Below are 20,420 nucleotides of genomic sequence, written 5' to 3'. Positions count from 1 at the left end.
GAGTAAGTATAGGATAGCGAAGCGGAGTGGGAAGTTAGAGGATTGGGAAACATTCAAAGAGCATCAGAGGGTAACTAAGAAAGTCATAAGAGAGGGGAAAATGAAGTACGAGAGGAAATTAGCAAATAATATAATGGAGGATAGCAAAAGCTTTTTTAAATACGTGAAGAGGAAGAAATTGGTTCGGTCTAAAATTGGTCCATTAAGAATGGAAAAGGGTGAAATTATTACCGGAAACAAGGAGATGGCTGAGGAATTTAACAAATACTTTGCAACTGTCTTCACCAAGGAGGATATAGGTTATGGTCAGTTAGGGGGTAGTGGTCATGCGGTATCAAGAGACTTGGGGAACTTTCCTGGGGAAGTAGGGGATCTAATGGATATCCGGATCCAGAAACAGGAGGTTGTGAGTAAATTGTTGGGACTGAGGGCTGATAAATCCCCAGGGCCTGATGGGCGGCATCCCAGGGTGCTTAAAGAAGTTGCTATGGAAATTGTGGAAGCACTGGTCGATATTTTCCAAAGTTCCATAGATTCGGGGGAAGTCCCTGAGGATTGGAGAGTGGCTGATGTGGTGCCGATTTTTAAGAAGGGAGGGAGGGAGAAAACGGGAAATTATAGACCGGTCAGCCTGACGTCGGTGGTGGGGAAGATATTGGAGTCTATCATAAAAGGAGTAATAGCAGAACACTTAGGCAGAAATAATAGTATAAGGGCTAGTCAGCATGGATTCCTTAAGGGTAAGTCATGCTTGATTAACCTTCTGGAATTTTTTGAGGATGTGACAAAGAGGGTGGACTTGGGAGAGCCAGTGGATGTGGTGTATTTGGACTTCCAGAAGGCCTTTGATAAGGTACCGCACGGGAGACTAGTGGGCAAGATCAGGGAGCATGGTATTGGAGGTAAGGTGCTGACATGGATAGGAAATTGGTTAAGAAATAGGAAACAAAGGGTTGGGGTAAGCGGGTCTTTTTCAGGATGGCAGGATGTGACGAGTGGAGTGCCGCAGGGTTCGGTATTGGGTCCTCATTTGTTTGTAATTTATGTAAATGATTTGGATGAGGGGACTATTAATAACTTGAGCAAATTTGCAGATGACACGAAACTGGGTGGCGGTGTGGGGTGTGAGGAGGATGTCAGGAAAATGCAGAGGAACTTGGACAGGTTGGGGGAGTGGGCTGCTGAATGGAAAATGACGTTCAATGTAAGCAAATGTGAGGTTATCCATTTTGGGGGCAATAATAGGAAAGCTGAGTATTATTTAAATGGAGACAAGCTAGGGAGTGGGGAGGAGCAAATGGATCTGGGAGTACTTGTTCACCGGTCACTGAAGACTAGCATGCAGGTTCAGAAAGCTGTGAAGAAGGCTAATGGCATGTTGGCTTTCGTAAAGAGGGGATTGGAGTATAGGAACAGAGATGCCCTTCTGCAGTTGTACAGAGCCCTGGTGAGACTCCACCTGGAGTATTGCGTCCAGTTCTGGTCTCCAATTTTGAGGAAGGACATACTAGCTATAGAGGGTGTGCAGCGCAGATTTACAAGGTTAGTTCCAGGGATGGCGGGGTTGACATATGCTGAAAGGCTAGAAAAACTGGACTTGTATCCGATGGAGTTTAGAAGGATGAGGGCGGACATGATTGAGGTATACAAAATTATCAGGGGGATAGACAGGGTGAAGTCGGATTACTTGTTCCCAATGATGGGGGAAAGGAGGACTAGAGGGCATAGTTTAAGAATACAGGGTAGGCCCTTTAGGACGGAGATGAGAAAACATTTTTTTACCCAGAGAAGTGTGAATCTGTGGAATGCTCTGCCACAGAGGGTGGTAGAGGCAGATTCGCTGATTATGTTCAAAAGAGAGATAGATAAGACTCTAGTGGGCAAAAGAGTTAAGGGTTATGGGGATAAGGCTGGAAAGGGGTACTGATGGTAGTGATCAGCCATGATCTGTAAAATGGCGGTGCTGGCTCGACGGGCCGAAGGGCCTACTCCAGCTCCTATTGTCTATTGTCTATTAACAATGCAGCTCAGGAACAGGGCTTTCAGCCCATGTGTCTGTGTCAAACATGTTGACCAAATTAAACTAAATCCCTGCTGCTTGGGTATGAAAGATATCCCTCTATTCCTGGCACATTCATGTGTCTACCTTAATGCCTCTTAAATATTAGTATTGTATATGCTTCGTCCACTACTCCTAGCAGATAGTTCCAGGCACCTACCACTCCCAGTGTCAAAAATTGCCCTGCACATCCCCCTTGGACTCCTACCCCCTCCACCTTAAACACATGTACTCGTTATCCCACACTTTTATCCTGAGATAAAGATTCTAACTGTCCACCTATCAATGGCTTTCATGATTCTATAAACTTCTATCAGGTCTCCCTTCCACTTCCTATCCTCCAGAGAAACCAACACAAGGCATGCACACCAACAACTCACAATTGAGTGTCTTCTCTTCTAAGCACTCGTTCAGCTGCTCTCCAGATTCACAAGGTTTCTTCCATTAAGATCTAAGTCCTCTTTCCCCCCTCTTAAAGTTTGTGGGTTGTTTATCTGAGTATTTTATTTTAATTTTTTTTATTTTTCACACTATAAACCATATTGACCAAGATACATACAGACATTTTTTCTCTTGAATATATAGTGTCATTTTCTCCCCCTTTTTCCCCCTCCCTTCCCTCCCTCCCTCCCTCCCTCACCCCCTTTCCCATTAATTTGAAGTTCAAGCTATAAGATACATTAAACCGTTAAACAATGTTGTCACTTAATAAAAATAAACAAGAAATTTTACTGAGTCAGTTCTTTTCGTTGTCTTCTCCTTCTGTCATTTTAGATGGTGGAAGTCCATGGTAGGATTTGTCTATTGTATTTCATGTATGGCTCCCATATTTGTTCGAATATTGTGATGTTATTTCTTAAATATATGTTATTTTTTCTAATGGAATACATTTATTCATTTCTATGTACCATTGTTGTATTCTCAAGTTGTCTTCTAATTTCCAGGTTGACATAATACATTTTTTTGCTACAGCTAGGGCTATCATAACAAATCTTTTTTGTGCTCCATCCAAATCGAGTCCAAATTCTTTATTTCTTATATTACTTAGGAGGAAGATCTCTGGGTTTTTTGGCATATTGCTTTTTGTGATTTTATTTAATATCTGGTTTAGATCTTCCCAAAATGTTTTCACTTTCTCACATGTCCAAATTGCATGAATTGTTGTTCCCGTTTCCTTTTTACAGCGAAAACATCTGTCTGATACTGTTGGGTCCCATTTATTTAACTTTTGAGGTGTGATGTATAGCCTGTGTATCCAGTTATATTGTATCATGCGTAACCTCGTGTTTATTGTATTTCTCATAGTTCTGGAGCACAGCTTTTCCCATGTTTCATTCTTTATCTTTATGTTTAGATCTTGTTCCCATTTTTGTTTAGGTTTACCGTTTGTTTCCTCGTTCTCCTTTTCTTGCAGTTTGATGTACATGCTTGTTACAAATTTTTAAATTATCATTGTGTCTGTAATCACATATTCAAAATTGCTTCCTTCTGGTAACCTCAGATTGTTTCGCAATTTGTCCTTCAAGTAGGTTTTCAGTTGGTAGTATGCAAACATTGTATTGTGAGTTATATTATATTTATCCTTCATTTGTTCAAAGGATAATAATTTATTTCCCAAAAAACAATTTTCTATTCTTTTGATCCCTTTTCTCTCCCATTCTCTAAAGGAAAGGTTATCTATTGTGAAAGGGATTAGTTGATTTTGCGTCAATATTAGTTTTGGTAGTTGGTAATTTGTTTTATTCCTTTCTACGTGAATCGTCTTCCAAATGTTGAGCAGATGATGCAATACCGGTGAATTCCTACGTTGCACCAATTTTTCATCCCATTTATATAGTATATGTTCAGGTATCTTCTCCCCTATTTTATCTAGTTCTAATCTGGTCCAATCTGGTTTTTTCCTTGTTTGATAAAAATCTGATAGGTATCTTAATTGTGCGGCTCTATAATAATTCTTAAAGTTTGGTAGTTGTAAGCCTCCTTGTTTGTACCATTCTGTTAATTTATCTAGTGCTATCCTCAATTTCCCCCCTTTCCATAAGAATTTCCTTATTATTTTCTTTAATTCCTTGAAGAATTTCTCTGTTAGGTAAATTGGTAATGACTGAAATAGGTATTGTATCCTTGGGAAAATGTTCATTTTAATACAGTTTATCCTTCCTATCAGTGTTAGTGGTAAGTTTTTCCAATGCTCTAAGTCGTCTTGTAATTTTTTCATTAATGGATGATAATTTAGTTTATATAGATGGCCGAGATTTTTATTTAGTTGTATACCTAAGTATCGCATTGCTTGTGTTTGCCATCTAAATGGTGATTCTTTCTTAAACTTTGTGAAATCCGCATTATTCATTGGGATTGCTTCACTTTTATTTGCGTTGATCTTGTACCCCGATACTTCTCCATATTCCTTCAATTTCCTATGTAATTCTTTTATTGATATTTCTGGTTTTATTAAGTATACTATACGTCATCTGCAAATAGACTGATTTTATATTCCTTCTCTTTTATTTTTATCCCTCTTATTTTATTTTCTGTTTTTATCAGTTCTGCTAGTGGTTCTATAGCTAACGCGGACAGTGAGAGAGATAATGGACATCCCTGCCTTGTTGATCTGCTTAAGTTAAATTGTTTTGATATATATCCATTTACTGTCACTTTCGCCAATGGCCCCTTATATAATGCTTTAATCCAATTAATATATTGCTCTGGTAGGCTGAATTTTTGTAGTACTTTGAATAAATAATTCCATTCTACTCTGTCAAAGGCCTTCTCTACGTCTAAAGCAACCGCTACTGTTGGAGTTTTATTTCTTTCTACTGCATGAATTAAGTTAATAAAATTTACAGATATTGTCTGTTGTTCGTCTTTTTTTAATAAATCCAGTTTGGTCTAGATTTACTATTTTTGGTACATAGTCGGCCAATCTGTTTGCTAATAGTTTAGCTATTATCTTATAATCTGTGTTAAGTAGAGATATTGGCCTATATGACGCTGGTGCTAGGGGATCTTTCCCTGTCTTTGGTATTACTGTAATTATTGCTGTTTTGCATGAATCTGGTATGTTTTGTGTTTTATCAATCTGGTTGATTACTTCCAGGAGGGGAGGAATTAATAAGTCTCTAAATGTTTTATAGAATTCTATTGGGAATCCATCCTCTCCTGGTGTTTTATTGTTCGGTAGTTTTTTTAATATCTCCTGTAATTCTTCTATTTCAAATGGTTTTATTAATTTATTTTGCTCCTCTGTTTGTAATTTCGGAAGTTCAATTTTAGTTAGAAATTCATCTATTTTGTCTTCTTTCCCTTCGTTTTCAGTTTGACATATTTGCTCGTAGGTTTATCTGAGTATTGAAGAATAGAGGGACCTTGAAGTACGAGTCGTAGATAATGTAGTTAGGAAGACAGAAGCAATACTGGTCTTCATTAGACAAGAATTATGGGGTAGGGAGATTATGCGCCAGCCTGGTCAGATCTCAGCTGGGTTGAGCATGCAGTTCTGGTCATTAAGATATAGGAAAGATGTGATATTACTAGAGTGGATGCAGAGGAGATTCACCAGGATGTTGTATGGGATGGAGGATTTAGTTATGGTGAGATACTGGGGAAGTTTGGTTTGTTCTCCCTGGAGCTGAGGAGGTTGAGAGGGGACACAATTGAGATATTCAGTAAAACTCTGGTATCTGTTATCTTTTGGGATTGGTATATGCTAGATATGTGAATTTTATGGTTGCTTGAGATTGCATGTTGCGTGGAATGGCGAGGCGCACCAATTTTAAACCTCTGTATTTTTTACATATTAATTTTTCCACAATTTTTTAAATTGTCTGTTGCTTGAATTCTGGATAACATTATTTACGACTTGTACTTCAAGTTCTCTATGTATAAAGTTTTAGGATAGACTGCAGGTAATTTTTCCCCATATCAGAGGCAGATGAAGCCAGAAGACAGAAATTTACAGACAGGGGGAAAATGTTTTGGGGGATCTGAGAGAGTGGGAAGTACCTGAGAAGCACTGCCTGAGACTATGTTTGAGGATGTTGCTGACAGCATTGAACTGGCATCTAGATTAGCTCTTGACTCTTTTGGGCATAGAGGGATATTAACATAGTGCCCACTTGTCGGCACGGATGAAATAGAGTGAATGACTTGTTTTGGAGCTGCACAATTTTATATCTTCTAGTCCATTTTGTTAAATTCTTTTATATTATTACATTTGTTGAATGAAACTTTAAACAAAATTCTAACAATGAGTTTTTTACTTTGTAGACCAAAGCAAAATATCTGGAGCTGGCAAAGAGAATGAAAGCATATGAAGATAAGTTATATGAGCATTGGCAAAGTGAGACTAACGCGAAGTTGCATGTTCTGTTAAAACAAAGCCTGCTTACCAGGATTAACTTGTCAGTGAACAATTCAGAGATTACCATTGTCTTTGATCCAGTAAGTACAGATATATTCACTGAGATTAATAGAGCATTTATATGTTTAAAGAAATATCCATTCACACTTTCATGACTCAAGTGTAGCAAGTGTATTTTGTTGTGGATTTGTAAAAAAAACTGCAGGCCTGAGCCCTTGTACAAAGTATGGCAAAAGTCAGTCAGGTGCCTGAATTAAAAGGCTGGGGAGAAGGAAAGAAAGAGGAAGGAGAGAAACATAGTCCAGCAGACAAAGGGTGATAATTGGACATGGAAAGGAGGACAGGAGAGGAAAGGTGAGAATTGATTGGGGAAGGGGTGGCTTTGTGAATCCAGGGCTGGAGGAAAGGAAATAGGGGAAAAGAGAAAGAGATAGAGAGAGCTAGAGCAAGGGAAAAATAAGGATGGACGGATGGGGGGATGGGTGGCTTATGGAAACTGATGATGAATTTGCCTTCAGGTTGGAGGGCACCAAGACAGAATATGAGGTTTGTTCCCCCTAATCTGTGGGTGGTTTCAGTCCACAGTTTTGTGCTTGCCTGGATCCCAGTTAAGATTTATGGAGAACATCCCATTCTAAAAATCAGTTTGACCATTCAATTTAGTTCCCATTGTTGATTTGTTAAAAAAACCTGCAAATGATGAAAACCTGAAATAAAAATGTGGAAACAACTTGGCAGGTCATGCAGGATCTGTGGAAAAAGAAAAAGAAGTTTCAGTGTGAAGACTTCATCAGGCTAGAGGAAAATTAGAAATTAAGTTGGTGTAAGTTGCAGAGAAGATGGGTGGAACAAAGGGAATAAATGAAGAAGGGTGATATGATGTGGATATTAAATGGACAGTTAAGCTCCTTTGTCTGATGTCATACACTGCTGATGTTAGGTTTTTTAGATGGGCCTGCTGGGTGCAATAAACAGGGCAGAATATATACATGAAAGGCAGAGTTAGAAAAAAGGGGGAGAAAAATGATAGGCACAAGAAACCATTCCTGATACAAGCAGAAGAAAAGAGCAAGTTCTTTGAGAATGCAGCATTGAGCCCTTCAGACTGTAATATGCCCAGACAAAGAATGGAATGGTGCTCCTTGATCTTTCTTTAGACCTCATTATAACAGTGTGGGAGTCTACAGAGGAGGAGGTAAGAGTGGAAATGAGATGGTGAATTAAAATGGCGGGCAGGTAGAAGCTCTGGATCACTCCTGCAGGCTGACTGCAGGCACTTTCTGCATTAGAGAGGATGCCACATTGTTGACACTGCATGTTGTTCATGAGATTGGAAGAAATGCAAATTAATTGCTGTTTTACCTGAAAGGACTATTTGGGTCAGAAAGTAAACAGCTGGAAAAATGAGCAAGATAGACAGCAGCTGTGGAGGCAAAAGGATAGTTGGCATTTTGGATTGACATCCTGCTTCTGCAAATGCCACTGAACCTGACAAGATCCTGCAGCAGTTTATTTTTTTGTTCCAGATTCCAACGACTGCAGTTTCTTATGTCTCCAAATCTATTTTGGAGCCCTGATAGTGGGAAAGGACAGGTATTGCATTTTCTATTCAGCTGCATGGGAAAATGCCTTATATAAGGCAGCAGGAAGAGCAGATGCGGGAAGATGTGAAGGGAGCAATCCTTGAAAATCCTTTGTGTTGGGAGCCCTGTTGTTTGTGTTGTATATAAAAAATAGATGAAAAGGTAGATGGGCGAGTTAGTCAGTTTACAGATGAGACAAAGATTGGTGGAGCTGCTGGCAAAGAAGCGAGCTGCCCACCAGGCTCACCTTGCAAAACCGTCCTGGCCAGAGAAGAAACAAGCCTTCCGTCGCGCATGCAGCCATCTTCAGCGCAAACTCCGGGAGATCCAAAATGAGTGGTGGACTAGCCTCGCCAAACGAACCCAGCTCAGCGCGGACATTGGTGACTTCAGGGGTTTTTACAAGGCTCTAAAGGCTGTGTACGGCCCCTCACCCCAAGTCCAAAGCCCGCTGCGCAGCTCAGACGGCAAAGTCCTCTTCAGCGACAAGATCTCCATCCTCAACCGATGGTCAGAACACTTTCAATCTCTTTTCAGTGCCAACCGCTCAGTCCAAGAATCCGCCCTGCTCCAGCTCCCTCAACAGCCCCTAAGGCTAGAGCTGGATGAGGTCCTCACCCGGGAAGAGACATATAAGGCAACTGAACAACTAAAAAGTGGCAAAGCAGCAGGTATGGATGGAATCCCCTCAGAGGTCTGGAAGGCTGGCGGCAAAACTGCATGAATTTTTCAAGCTCTGCTGGGACCAAGGAAAGCTGCCTCAGGACCTTCATGATGCCATCATCATCACCCTGTACAAAAACAAAGGCGAGAAATCAGACTGCTCAAACTACAGGGGAATCACGCTGCTCTCCATTGCAGGCAAAATCTTCACTAGGATTCTCCTAAATAGAATAATACCTAGTGTCGCCGAGAATGTTCTCCCAGAATCACAGTGCGGCTTTCGCACAAACAGAGGAACTACTGACATGGTCTTTGCCCTCAGACAACTCCAAGAAAAGTGCAGAGAACAAAACAAAGGACTCTACATCACCTTTGTTGACCTCACCAAAGCCTTCGACACCGTGAGCAGGAAAGGGCTTTAGCAAATACTAGAGCGCCTCGGATGCCCCCCAAAGTTCCTCCACATGGTTATCCAACTGCACGAAAACCACAAGGTCGGGTCAGATACAGCAATGAGCTCTCTGAACCCTTCTCCATTAACAATGGCGTGAAGCAAGGCTGCATTCTCGCCCCAACCCTCTTTTCAATCTTCTTCAGCATGATGCTGAAACAAGCCATGAAAGACCTCAACAATGAAGACGCTGTTTACATCGGGTACTGCACGGATGGCAGTCTCTTCAATCTGAGGCGCCTGCAAGCTCACACCAAGACACAAGAGAAACTTGTCCGTGAACTACTCTTTGCAGATGATGCTGCTTTAGTTGCCCATTCAGAGCCAGCTCTTCAGCGCTTGACGTCCTGTTTTGCGGAAACTGCCAAAATGTTTGGCCTGGAAGTCAGCCTGAAGAAAACTGAGGTCCTCCATCAGCCAGCTCCCCACCATGACTACCAGCACCCCCACATCTCCATCGGGCACACAAAACTCAAAACGGTCAACCAGTTTACCTATCTCGGCTGCACCATTTCATCGGTTGCAAGGATCGACAACGAGATAGACAACAGACTCGCCAAGGCAAATAGCGCCTTTGGAAGGCTACACAAAAGAGTCTGGAATAACAACCAACTGAAAAACCTCACAAAGATTAGCGTATACAGAGCCGTTGTCATACCCACACTCCTGTTCGGCTCCGAATCATGGGTCCTCTACCGGCATTACTTACGGCTCCTAGAATGCTTCCACCAGCGTTGTCTCCGCTCCATCCTCTACATTCATTGGAGCGACTTCATCCCTAACATCGAAGTACTCGAGATGGCAGAGGCCGACAGCATTGAATCCACGCTGCTGAAGATCAAACTGCGCTGGGTAGGTCACGTCTCCAGAATGGAGGACCATCGCCTTCCCAAGATCGTGTTATATGGCGAGCTCTCCACTGGCCACCGTGACAGAGGTGCACCAAAGAAGAGGTACAAGGACTGCCTAAAGAAATCTCTTGGTGCCTGCCCCATTGACCACCACCAGTGGGCTGATATCGCCTCAAACCGTGCATCTTGGCGCCTCACAGTTCGGCGGGCAGCAACCTCCTTTGAAGAAGACCGCAGAGCCCAGCTCACTGACAAAAGACAAAGGAGGAAAAACCCAACACCCAACCCCAACCAACCAATTTTCCCCTGCAACTGCTGCAACTGTGTCTGCCTGTCCCACATCGGACTTGTCAGCCACAATCGAGCCTGCAGCTGACGTGGACATTACCCCTCCGTAAATCTTCGTCCGCGAGCCAAGCCAAAGAGAAGAAAGAAGAAGAGAGAGGGCTATCAAAGGATATAACATTTGAGCAAGTTTGAGGTGTTGTACTTTGAATGTTCAAATATAAAGAGAAAGTTAACTGTTGGACCCATAACACCACTGATGTGTAGATAGATCTGTGGGTCCAAGTCCATAGATCCTTGAAAGTGACCAAACAAGTAGATAAGGTGTTAAAAAAGGTGTATGGTATGCCCCACCTATGAGGCCAATGCTTGGTACTCTGATCATGTATCCATTCTGCTAATCCCTGCTTCAAGTCCACTGACCGGTTCACAGGGTGATCAGGATTTAGCCAGAAAATGCCACTGCAGTGCTGTAGGACTTCTTAGAAAGCACAGACTGGAATGGATTCTGGATGTGGTCACCTATAATCACCACGTCAACGTGAATGAATATGTGAGGTTAATGACTTGGCTACATAGGTAAGTGCATGAAGGATGTTATGATGATCAATCACTACACAATCAGGGTCAATCAGAAACCATGGCAGTATGTAGAGCTTCATTCATTGCTCAGAGCTCATGATGTTGCCTTCAGGTCAGGTTGTGAAGTTCAAGATTCAAACAAGTGAAAACACAAAGCTGGAGAAACTCAGCACATCAAACATATAGCAAATGTAAAAATACATAACCGACGTTTCGGGCTTGAGCCCTTTATCAAGGTATGGAAAAATGTTAGCAAGCTTTCAAACAAAAGAGTAGGGGGGTGGCATGGTCGCAAAGGCAGGAGAAGGATAATTTGATAATTTGTTGGAGACTTTCTCATGTTGGCCTGATTGACTCTTCTACAATGATCAGGAAGGCATCAGAATGTGCTGTCTTGTGGTTGCTTATCAGAGTGCTCAGTCCCTCCATTGCTAACCAAATGTATACTGCTACCAGGATGATGGTGGTGAACTCCTTTGGCAAATAGAATAGAATTCTTGATCATCAGATCGTTAGATTTTGCAGGTCAGGGGTCATTGACTATAAGTCAACTCTGCCAGTCAGCGACAATGATACTTCCCTTCCTGATGGGTTGAATACATTCCATGTGTGGTTTGATTGCATAACTGCTGCTGAGGTGAGGAATATCTTATCTAGAGTGAGTCCACACAAAGCAGCAGGACCAGACATACGGCACTGAAACCTCTGTATGAGTCGCTGCCCACTCTTTCCCCAGGAATGAGAGGCCAATAGAAGTTGGGACATTATGTTCAAATTCACAAACATTTCTACGTCTGATTCCACCTGCATTGAATTCACCCATCGTTATTGAATGAAGATTTACCAGGACCAATACCTGAAGAGGGCGCACAAAATCAGTGAACCGGTGCGGACTCGAAAGGCCAACATGGCCTGTTTCCACTCCATATATGGTTATATGGTTATGGACTGTACGGCAATAATTTGTCGACAAATGAGATGATTTTGAACTTTAGAAGGATGAAGGTTGACCATTCTCCACTACACATCCATCACTCTGTGATAGAGAGAGGGGAAAGCACAAAGTTTCTAGGTGTTTGGAAAAGCAGTTCATCCAATCTGCCTTCGGTCTCACTGATGTAGAAGAGACCATACCAGCTAAACTGAGTACAGTAGATTAGGTTATTTGGCAAAGTGATCAGCATTGTCATCCATTATCCGCGTGAGGCCAAATGTAAATTTCGGGAAACAACTCACCATACTCTTCCTGGACAGCCTTAAACATAATGGTATGAATATTATTTTTCTAATTTTAGGTAACCTCCACCCCTGTTTGATTCCACTGTTCCCATTTCATCTTAACCCACTCTTTCTTGTTAGTTTTATCTCTCTTTCTCTCTCTCTCTCCCCCCCCCCCCCTCAATTCCTTATTAGTTCTCTCTTTAATGTCTCTCAACCTTCCATACATTTTATTCTGTAGTTGATCACCTCTGGACCCCTCCCCCAGCATTTTTCTCCATTTATAATGTGTAATTTTACTTTTTAAAAATCTTAATCTAATGAAGGATTCAGACTGAAAGTGTTGACTGACCACTTCTACCCCTGGATACTGTATGATCTGATGAGTTTCTCCAGTAATTCTTTGTCTGTTCAAAATTGCAGCATCTGAATCTTTTGTGTAAAAATAATTATAGGTCTTTGTTGACAGATAAATATTGGGTAGAACAGTGGCAGAATTCCATTGGTCTTTGAGATAGTGCATGGGATCCTTAACATGCACTTGATGGAGCAAAGGTTCAGCATCTCATCTGAAAGGTGGCATCTCCAAAGGTGTAATACCAGCTAGTATTGCAGTGGAGTATCAGCCTTGAAGTTTGTAGTGAAGACCTTAAGAGATAGGAGCAAAATTCGGACATTTGGCCCATTGAGTCTTCTCTGCCTTTTAAATCATGGCTGATGTATTCTTCTTTTAACCCCATTTTCTTGTCTTCTCCCTATAACCTCTTTCATGCCCATACCAATCAAGAACCTATCAACCTCCACATTAAATCTACACAATGATGGTCTCCATAGCTATCTGTGGCAACTAATTCCACAGATTTACCACCCTCAAGCAGAAGAAATTTTCATCTCTGTTCTAAAACAAGCTTATTTTTACCAGAAGCTGCACCGTCTGATACTAGACTCTCCCACCACTGAAAATATGTTCTCCACATCCATACCATCTGGCCCTTTCTCCACATCCATACCATCTGGCCCTTTCTCCACATACATACTATCTAGCCCTTTCTCCACATCCATATCATCTGGCCCTTTCTCCACATCCATACTCTCTGGCCCTTTCTCCACATCCATACCATCTAGCCCTTTCTCCACATCAATACTCTCTGGCCCTTTCTCCACATCCATACCATCTGGCCCTTTCTCCACATCCATACCATCTGGCCCTTTCTCCACATGCATACTATCTGGCCATTTCTCCACATCCATACTCTCTGGCCCTTTCTCCACATCCATACTATCTGGCCCTTTCTCCACATCCATACCATCTGTGCCTTTCTCCACATCCATACTCTCTGGCCCTTTCTCCACATCCATACCATCTGGCCCTTTCAATATTTGATATGTTTCAATTAGATTTTAATGAAATTCCATCCGCATCCTTTTCAACTCTAATGAGTACAGGCTCAGTGTCATCAAATGCTGTTCATACATTAATCTTTTCATCCCTAGGATCATTCTTGGAAACCTTTTTTATATAGTCCTCTTGAAATGTAATACAAACATTGCCTTTGCCTTCCTTACATCGACTCAGCCTGCAAGTTAACCTGTGTTAAGGTTCCAAAGTTCCTTTAGATCTGCGCTTTCTGAATTTTCTTGCCATCTAGAAAACAATTTTCACCTTTATTCCTTCAACCAAAGTGCATTGCCATGCACTTCCCTCTGCTGTATTCCATCTACAAATTGCTTGCCCTTTTTCCCAACCTGTCCAAGACTCGCTACAGACTCTCTGCTTCCTAATCATTACTCGGCCCTCCACCTATCTTCATATCATCTGCATGAAATCTCTGGGGGGGATAAAAACCTTTGAAAAGTTTCTGAATATAAAGTTGTTTCAGTTAATATAATTTATATTAATAAAATATTTAGCTATATAAAATAACCTTACTGTCTGTTGATATCTTATTAAAAAACAAAAATGCTGGAGCAACTTATCAGGTCTCACAGTGTTCATAGGAGGTAAAAATATACAACTCACATTTCAGGCCTGAGCCCTTCTCGGTATGAGCAAAAAGCAACCAGGCAGGCACCTGAATAAAAAGACAGGGGGAGGAGGGAAGAAAGGACAATGGGAGGAATATTGGCCAACAGGCAAAAGGTGATAATTGGACATGGATAGGAGGACAGGAGAGGAAAGATGATAATTGATGGGGGGGGGGGGGTAGCTCAATGAATTCAGCGCTGGAGGAAAGAAAATGGGAAAGGAAAGAGAGATAAAAATAGAGGAAAGGAGAAATAGGAATAGGGAAGGGGGGAAGTGCTAACAAAAACAGGAGGTTGATGTTAATGCCATCTGGTTGGTTGGTGCCAGACAGAATATGAGGTATTTTTTCCTCCAATTTTTGGGTGGTCTCAGTATGGCAGTGCTTCAGACCAAGGACAGACTTGTCCGTGGGAATTGAAATGGCTTGTGATTGTAAGATCCCCACTATTATGGTGGACAGAGCAAAGGTGCTGAAAGAACCAATTTCCCAGTCTACATCCAATTTCTCTGAAGACCACAAAGGGAGCACTGGATGCAGTAGATAATCCCTGTAGAATCACAAATGAAGTGTTGCTTCACTTGGAAGGACTGTTTGGGCCCCAAATGGTGGTGATGGAGGAGGAGTGGATGCAAGTATAACACTTCCTGTGGTCACAGGGGTGAGTGCTAAGGGGCTGATTGGTGGGAAGGGAGGAGTGGTCGAAAGAGACATGGAGGGATTGGTCCCTGCAGAAGGCTGAGAAGGCAAGTTGTGTCTGGTGCTGGGATATCAAAAGAAAGTGGCAGAAGTGGTACCAACCCACCAACTCCCTCAGCTACCTCCCTTAACACCCTCTTCTCTGTGAGGATTCCAGTCCTTTCTTGCAATTCCATTGTCTTCATCGAATTTGTTCCCAGAACGAGGTCTTCTGTGCGAGATGTTCTTTTTTAAAAAAAAATGGCTTGCCCTCTACTACTATCATCTCTCCCCTCAACCACATATCCTACATTGCATGCACATCTGCTCTGGCCCCCTCCACTCCCATGCGCAACAAGGATAGGATACCCTTGTCCTCACCTGTCACCCCATCAACCTTTGCATCTAACATATCCTCCGCCTATTAAGTGATTCCACCTCCAGACATGTCTTCCCCTCTTCTCCCCTCTCTGCCTTCCATAGGGTTTGCTCCCTCTGTAACTTCCTCGTCCACTCTTCCCTGCCCAGCAATTGTCCCCTTGGCTCCTACCCATGTGACCATAGGAGATGCTCCACCTGAGCCCACATCTCCTTCCTCACCACCATTCATATCCCCAAATAGTCCTTCCAAGTAAAGCAATATTTCACCTGTAAATCTGGAGTAGTCATCTACTGTGTTCAGTAGTCCCTTTGTGGTCTCCTTTACATCGGAGAGTCTGGATGCAGACTGGGAAATCGTTTCGTTGAGCACCTCAGCTTAATCTGATGCAATATTGGGGATCTCCCAGTGGCCACTCATTTTAATACCCCACCCCTTCCCATGCTGACATTTTTGTCCATGGTCCCATGCACTGCCAGACTGAGATCACCTGCAAATTGGAGGAATAACACCTCATATTTTGCACCCTCCAATCTGATGGCAGTAGCATTGGTTTCTCTTATATCCCCACTCCTCTGTCTTTCCTCTTCCCCTCCCTGTGTCTCCATTCCTCCAGCTTTGCATTCAAAGCCATCCTCTCCCCCAATCAATTCTCACCTTTCCTCTCCTCCTATCCATGTCCAGTTATCATCTTTTGCCTGCTGTCTGTGCTCCTCCCCTGACCTTTCTTCTCTTCTTATAGCCATATAACAATTACAGCATAGGAACAGGCTACCTTGGCCCTTCTAGTCCATGCTGAGAACTTTCTCCCACTGACCTACACTCAACTCGTAACCCTCCATTCCCTTCTGTCCATATACAATTCCAGCTTCTCCTTAAATGCTAATATCAAGCATGCTTCTATCACTTTGCCTGGAAGCTCATTCCACACACCCACCACTCTCTGAGTAAAGAAGTCTCCCATCATGTTTCCTCTAAACTTTTGGCCCCTAACTCTCAGCTCATGTTCTCTTGTTTGTATCTCCCCCTTAAAGGAAAAAGCCTCTCCACGTCAACTCTATCTATATCCCTAATAATTTTAAGTACCTCAGTTAAATCCCCTCTCAAACTTCTATGCTCCAAAGAATAAAGACATAACTAATTTAATCTTTTTATTCCCCAGGCTTTTTATTTCAGGCACCTGCCTACCTTTTGCACATACCTCTAAGAAGGGCTCAGACCTGAAATGTCAGTTATACAGCTTGATCTCTTATGGCCACTGCTGAGCTCCTCCAACATTTTTGTGTTTTTACTACATTCACAGTGTCTGCAGACTTTGATGTTTCGCTAATATCTCATTTGTAGTTTTGGTTTTTCAATCCAGAATATGGCTGCTCAGGATGAATTGCTTGACATTAGTGGTCAATATAAAGTGAATTTTTCACCAGAACTGGAAGAAATTATCATGGAATCTAAGTACATGGAGCAATTAGGATTTCAAATACCTCAACTGGCCAGAAATGTTGCTCTACAAGAACAGAAGTTCCTCAGGTACGATATTTGACTAAAGCAACTAAATGTACAGGTGGATAGTTAAAATGAATTATTTTCTAATCCTTACACTATGTTTGGAATATAGAACAGGAATATACAGGGACAGTCTCTTTGCCAAATGATGTCTGCACTGAACATGATGCAAATTTAACTTGATTTTTCTCTTTATTCACTGTATATTCATACTTCTAAAACATCTCTATTGTACCACTCCTCCTGGTAAATGTGATTCAGACACCAACCACTCTCTGTGTTTAAAAAAAAATGGTCCTGCACGTCTCCTTTAATATCCCCATCCACCCACCCTTCTCCCTTAAATTCCTGTTCTCTCGCATTTGACATTTTTACTTCAGGTAAACAGTTTTTGACCATCTAACCTAGCAATGGTCCCATAACTTTAAAAACTGCTATTAGAACTGCTTTAAAAACTGCCCTTAGCTTCTGACTTGCGCAAAAGCAACCCAAATTTGTTCAACCTTTCTCCTTAGCTCATATTCTTTAATCCAGGCAGCATCCTACCCTAATTCCAAACCTTCCAGATCCTTCCTGGTAAACATAAATTTTGAGATTTCCTCTTTGACTTTCTTCAATAGAAAAAGAAAGAATCTTCTTCCTTGAGATACCAAGAGAGGTGCTCACTGTAAAATATTTTTTCTTCACACATGCTCATTGATTCTAACAGCATAGAAACAGGTCCTTCAGCCTAATGTATCAATGCTGACTATATTGTCTACCTAATCATCCAATTTGGTTGCATTTGGTCCATATTCCTCTAAGCCTTACCTATCCATGTTCTTGTCAAAATGTCTTTTAAACATCTCTACTATTTCCTCTGGTAGCTTATTCCACATATCTACCACTCTCTGTGTGAAAAGCTGCCCCTTAGGCCCCTTTTAACTCTTTCCCCTCTCGCTTTAAATCTATGCACTCTCGTTTTACCCTCTCCTCCCCTGGAAAAAAATGACTATAACTATTAACATCCATGCCTCTCATGATTTTTTAAACTTCACCCCCAGCTGACTACACTTTCACAAGAAAGGGCCCACCAGCCCATCCAGCCTCTCCTTATAAATCAAACCTGCCAATCCCAATAACATACTTGTGAATCATTTCTACACTCTTTCCACCTTAATGACATTTTTTCTATAGCGAGGAGACCAGAATGTGCACAATACTTCCAAGTGTGGGTTCACCAATATCTTGTACGGTTTTAACATCATGTCCCAGGCGATGTACGTGTTTATATACATAGACATAGACAATGTTTTGCAATAACTCAGCAAGTTCAAAAGCACATGGGAATCAGAGGGTTATGTTAGATGATGAAGCAATTGGTAAAATGGTAGCTGCTATGTGCTGTGAGACTATGAGGAAGGACAGGCAGTGGGTGGAAGATAAATGTAGCAAGTTGGATGGGTTGAAATTTGTATACTTTATTGCAAGGAGAATTATGAATGGAGCAGATGAACTCTGAGCATGGGTCAATATCTGGAACTATGATGTTATGGTTATTACACAGACTTGTCCTTCAGGGAATGTGCTGGGCTTTAGATATTTCAAAAAGGACAGGGAGGGAAGTAAAAATGGAAGGGAAGTGGTATTGCTGACCAGAGATATTGACATAACTGTAAAAAAGGGGAAAGTAGTGGAAGGATTGTCTATACTGAGTCAATGTGGGTGGAAGTCAAGAACAGGAAGGGGGCATGTTAGATGTCCCCTATAGTAACAGTGACATCAAGGAGCAAAAAGGAAGGAAGAATCCAGAAAGTTACAAAAATAGTAAAGTTATAGTGATTGATAATTTTAACTTACCTGGAATTGATTGGCAAAGGGAGGAGTCACGTGATGGAATAGTGGCCGGTCAGGGAATTCCAGCCCTCTCCCGAAAAGTAAAAAAAAACACACAAAGCACAAAGGTACAAGATTAAAATTTATAATAAAGTAAAAATAAAGGTGAGAAGAAAATGGCAGCGAAGAGAGAAAAGTCGAAAACAACGGGAAGAAAAGAGGAAGAAAGAATGTCGGAAGAAGAAGGTGAAGGCCTTACCTGTCCGAAGAGGCCCGCCGCGGAGAGAGAAGCCCGCTACCTCAGGTCAGTGGAAGTCCCGGGCTCGGGACTACAAAAATGGCTCGCAGAGCCGAGTAAAAGTGCGCGATGTGCATGAAAAAAAACACACTGACGGGAGGGGGGAACAGCTGCGGAGTCGATCTCCACAGCTGAGAGAGACACCTGCAGCACAGCAGCAGGTGCAGAACACAGACAATAACGACAACAAGAAAGAAGAGGGTAAAAAGAAAACAAGGAAACAACAGATGGTCAACCCAGAGGAAGAAGAAGAACAGAAAGAAATGGAAGAAGAAGAGAAAGGCAAGACAATGGATGTATCTTTTTTAAAGAATATATGGAATCAGTGAAAGAATGGCAATTACAAGAATTTAATGAGATAAAAAGAAGAATTAAGAATGGAGAAGAAAAAATGAATAAAATAGAAATGGCCATGTCAGAGATAGGAAAAAGAGTGGAAAATATGGAAGAACGAGAAATAATTGTAGAAATGGAAGTAGAGGAATTAAAAGAGAAATTAGAAGAATCTAATAAAAAAGTTAAAGAGGCACATGAGCTGTTAGCTCAGAAGATAGATATAATAGAAAACTATAATAGAAGAAATAATATAAAGATAGTGGGCCTTAAGGAAGATGAAGAAGGCAAGAATATGAGAGAATTTATAAAAGATTGGATCCCCAGGGTCCTAGGAAGACCAGAATTACAGGAAGAAATGGAAATAGAGAGGGCACATAGAACTTTAGCCCTGAAACCACAACCGCAGCAAAAACCAAGATCTATTTCAGTAAAATTCTTAAGATATACAACAAGAGAAAATATATTGGAGAAAGCAATGAAGAAAGTAAGAGAAGACAAAAAGCCACTGGAATATAAAGGTCAAAAAATTTTTTTCTATCCAGACATAAGTTTTGAACTCCTGAAGAAGACATATTCAATACAGCAAAAACGATCTTATGGAAAAAAGGATATAAATTTATGTTAAAGTACCCAGCGGTACTTAAAATAGTTATTCCAGGGCAACAAAACAGACTATTCTCGGATCCAGAGGAAGCAAGGAAATTTGCAGAACAACTACAAAACAAGCAGAGAGATGAAGACATGTAATGAGAGTAAAAATGACCACGAACTATATGTATGTGTGTAAAGGGGTATATGTGTGTGTATATATATATATATATATATATAGTGTGTATACATGAATGTATCCGTATTTAGAGGAAAATATATAGAGTATAGACAAGAATTAATAAGGGAGGGAAAGGGAATACAGGGAATAAGGAGGGAATTAAAAGAGTGACCTTTGTTACATATGAAAATTGAAATCTTTTCTGGGGGGTGCTGGGTGGGGAGGAGTTACGGTCACTACAAAATCAGTTGACATTTGCGAGTGAATTCGCAAATCCAAATGGAGAGGGGAGATGTGGTTGCCCGACAAGGGATAAAGGGCAACTCAGGAGGGGGAGGGGAGAATGGGGTTAAAGAAGTTTTAAATAGGAGAATAAGGAAAATGTTTGATGTTTTAGAAATGTCTTATAAAGTGTTCAAAACAAGAAAGCAGAAATGGATAAGAAGGAAAGGTGATGATGGAGAAACGGAAAGGGAAGATAAACAAAGTATGAAATGGCTACGCTGAACTATATGACTTAAAATATTAACGGAATACATAACCAAATTAAAAGGAAGAAACTG

General features: G+C 41.4%; 1 protein-coding gene across 3 annotated transcripts in view; it reads left to right on the top strand.

The window, feature by feature from the left end:
• dnah10 (dynein axonemal heavy chain 10) overlaps window positions 1-20,420 on the top strand; it is a 677,292-nt gene that overhangs the window by 132,776 nt on the left and 524,096 nt on the right. For all 3 annotated transcript variants that reach the window (XM_069933473.1, XM_069933472.1, XM_069933474.1), the window contains 2 exons: window positions 6,326-6,499; window positions 16,497-16,663. In XM_069933473.1, coding sequence (XP_069789574.1) covers window positions 6,326-6,499; window positions 16,497-16,663 — 341 coding nt within the window. The remainder of the gene's footprint in view (window positions 1-6,325; window positions 6,500-16,496; window positions 16,664-20,420) is intronic.

The sequence above is a fragment of the Narcine bancroftii genome, chromosome 4 (genome assembly GCF_036971445.1).
Source record: "Narcine bancroftii isolate sNarBan1 chromosome 4, sNarBan1.hap1, whole genome shotgun sequence".
Taxonomy (NCBI): Eukaryota; Metazoa; Chordata; class Chondrichthyes; order Torpediniformes; family Narcinidae; genus Narcine; species Narcine bancroftii.
Note: the sequence above shows the minus strand (reverse complement) of the source record. Positions and strands in the feature narration are given on the sequence as shown.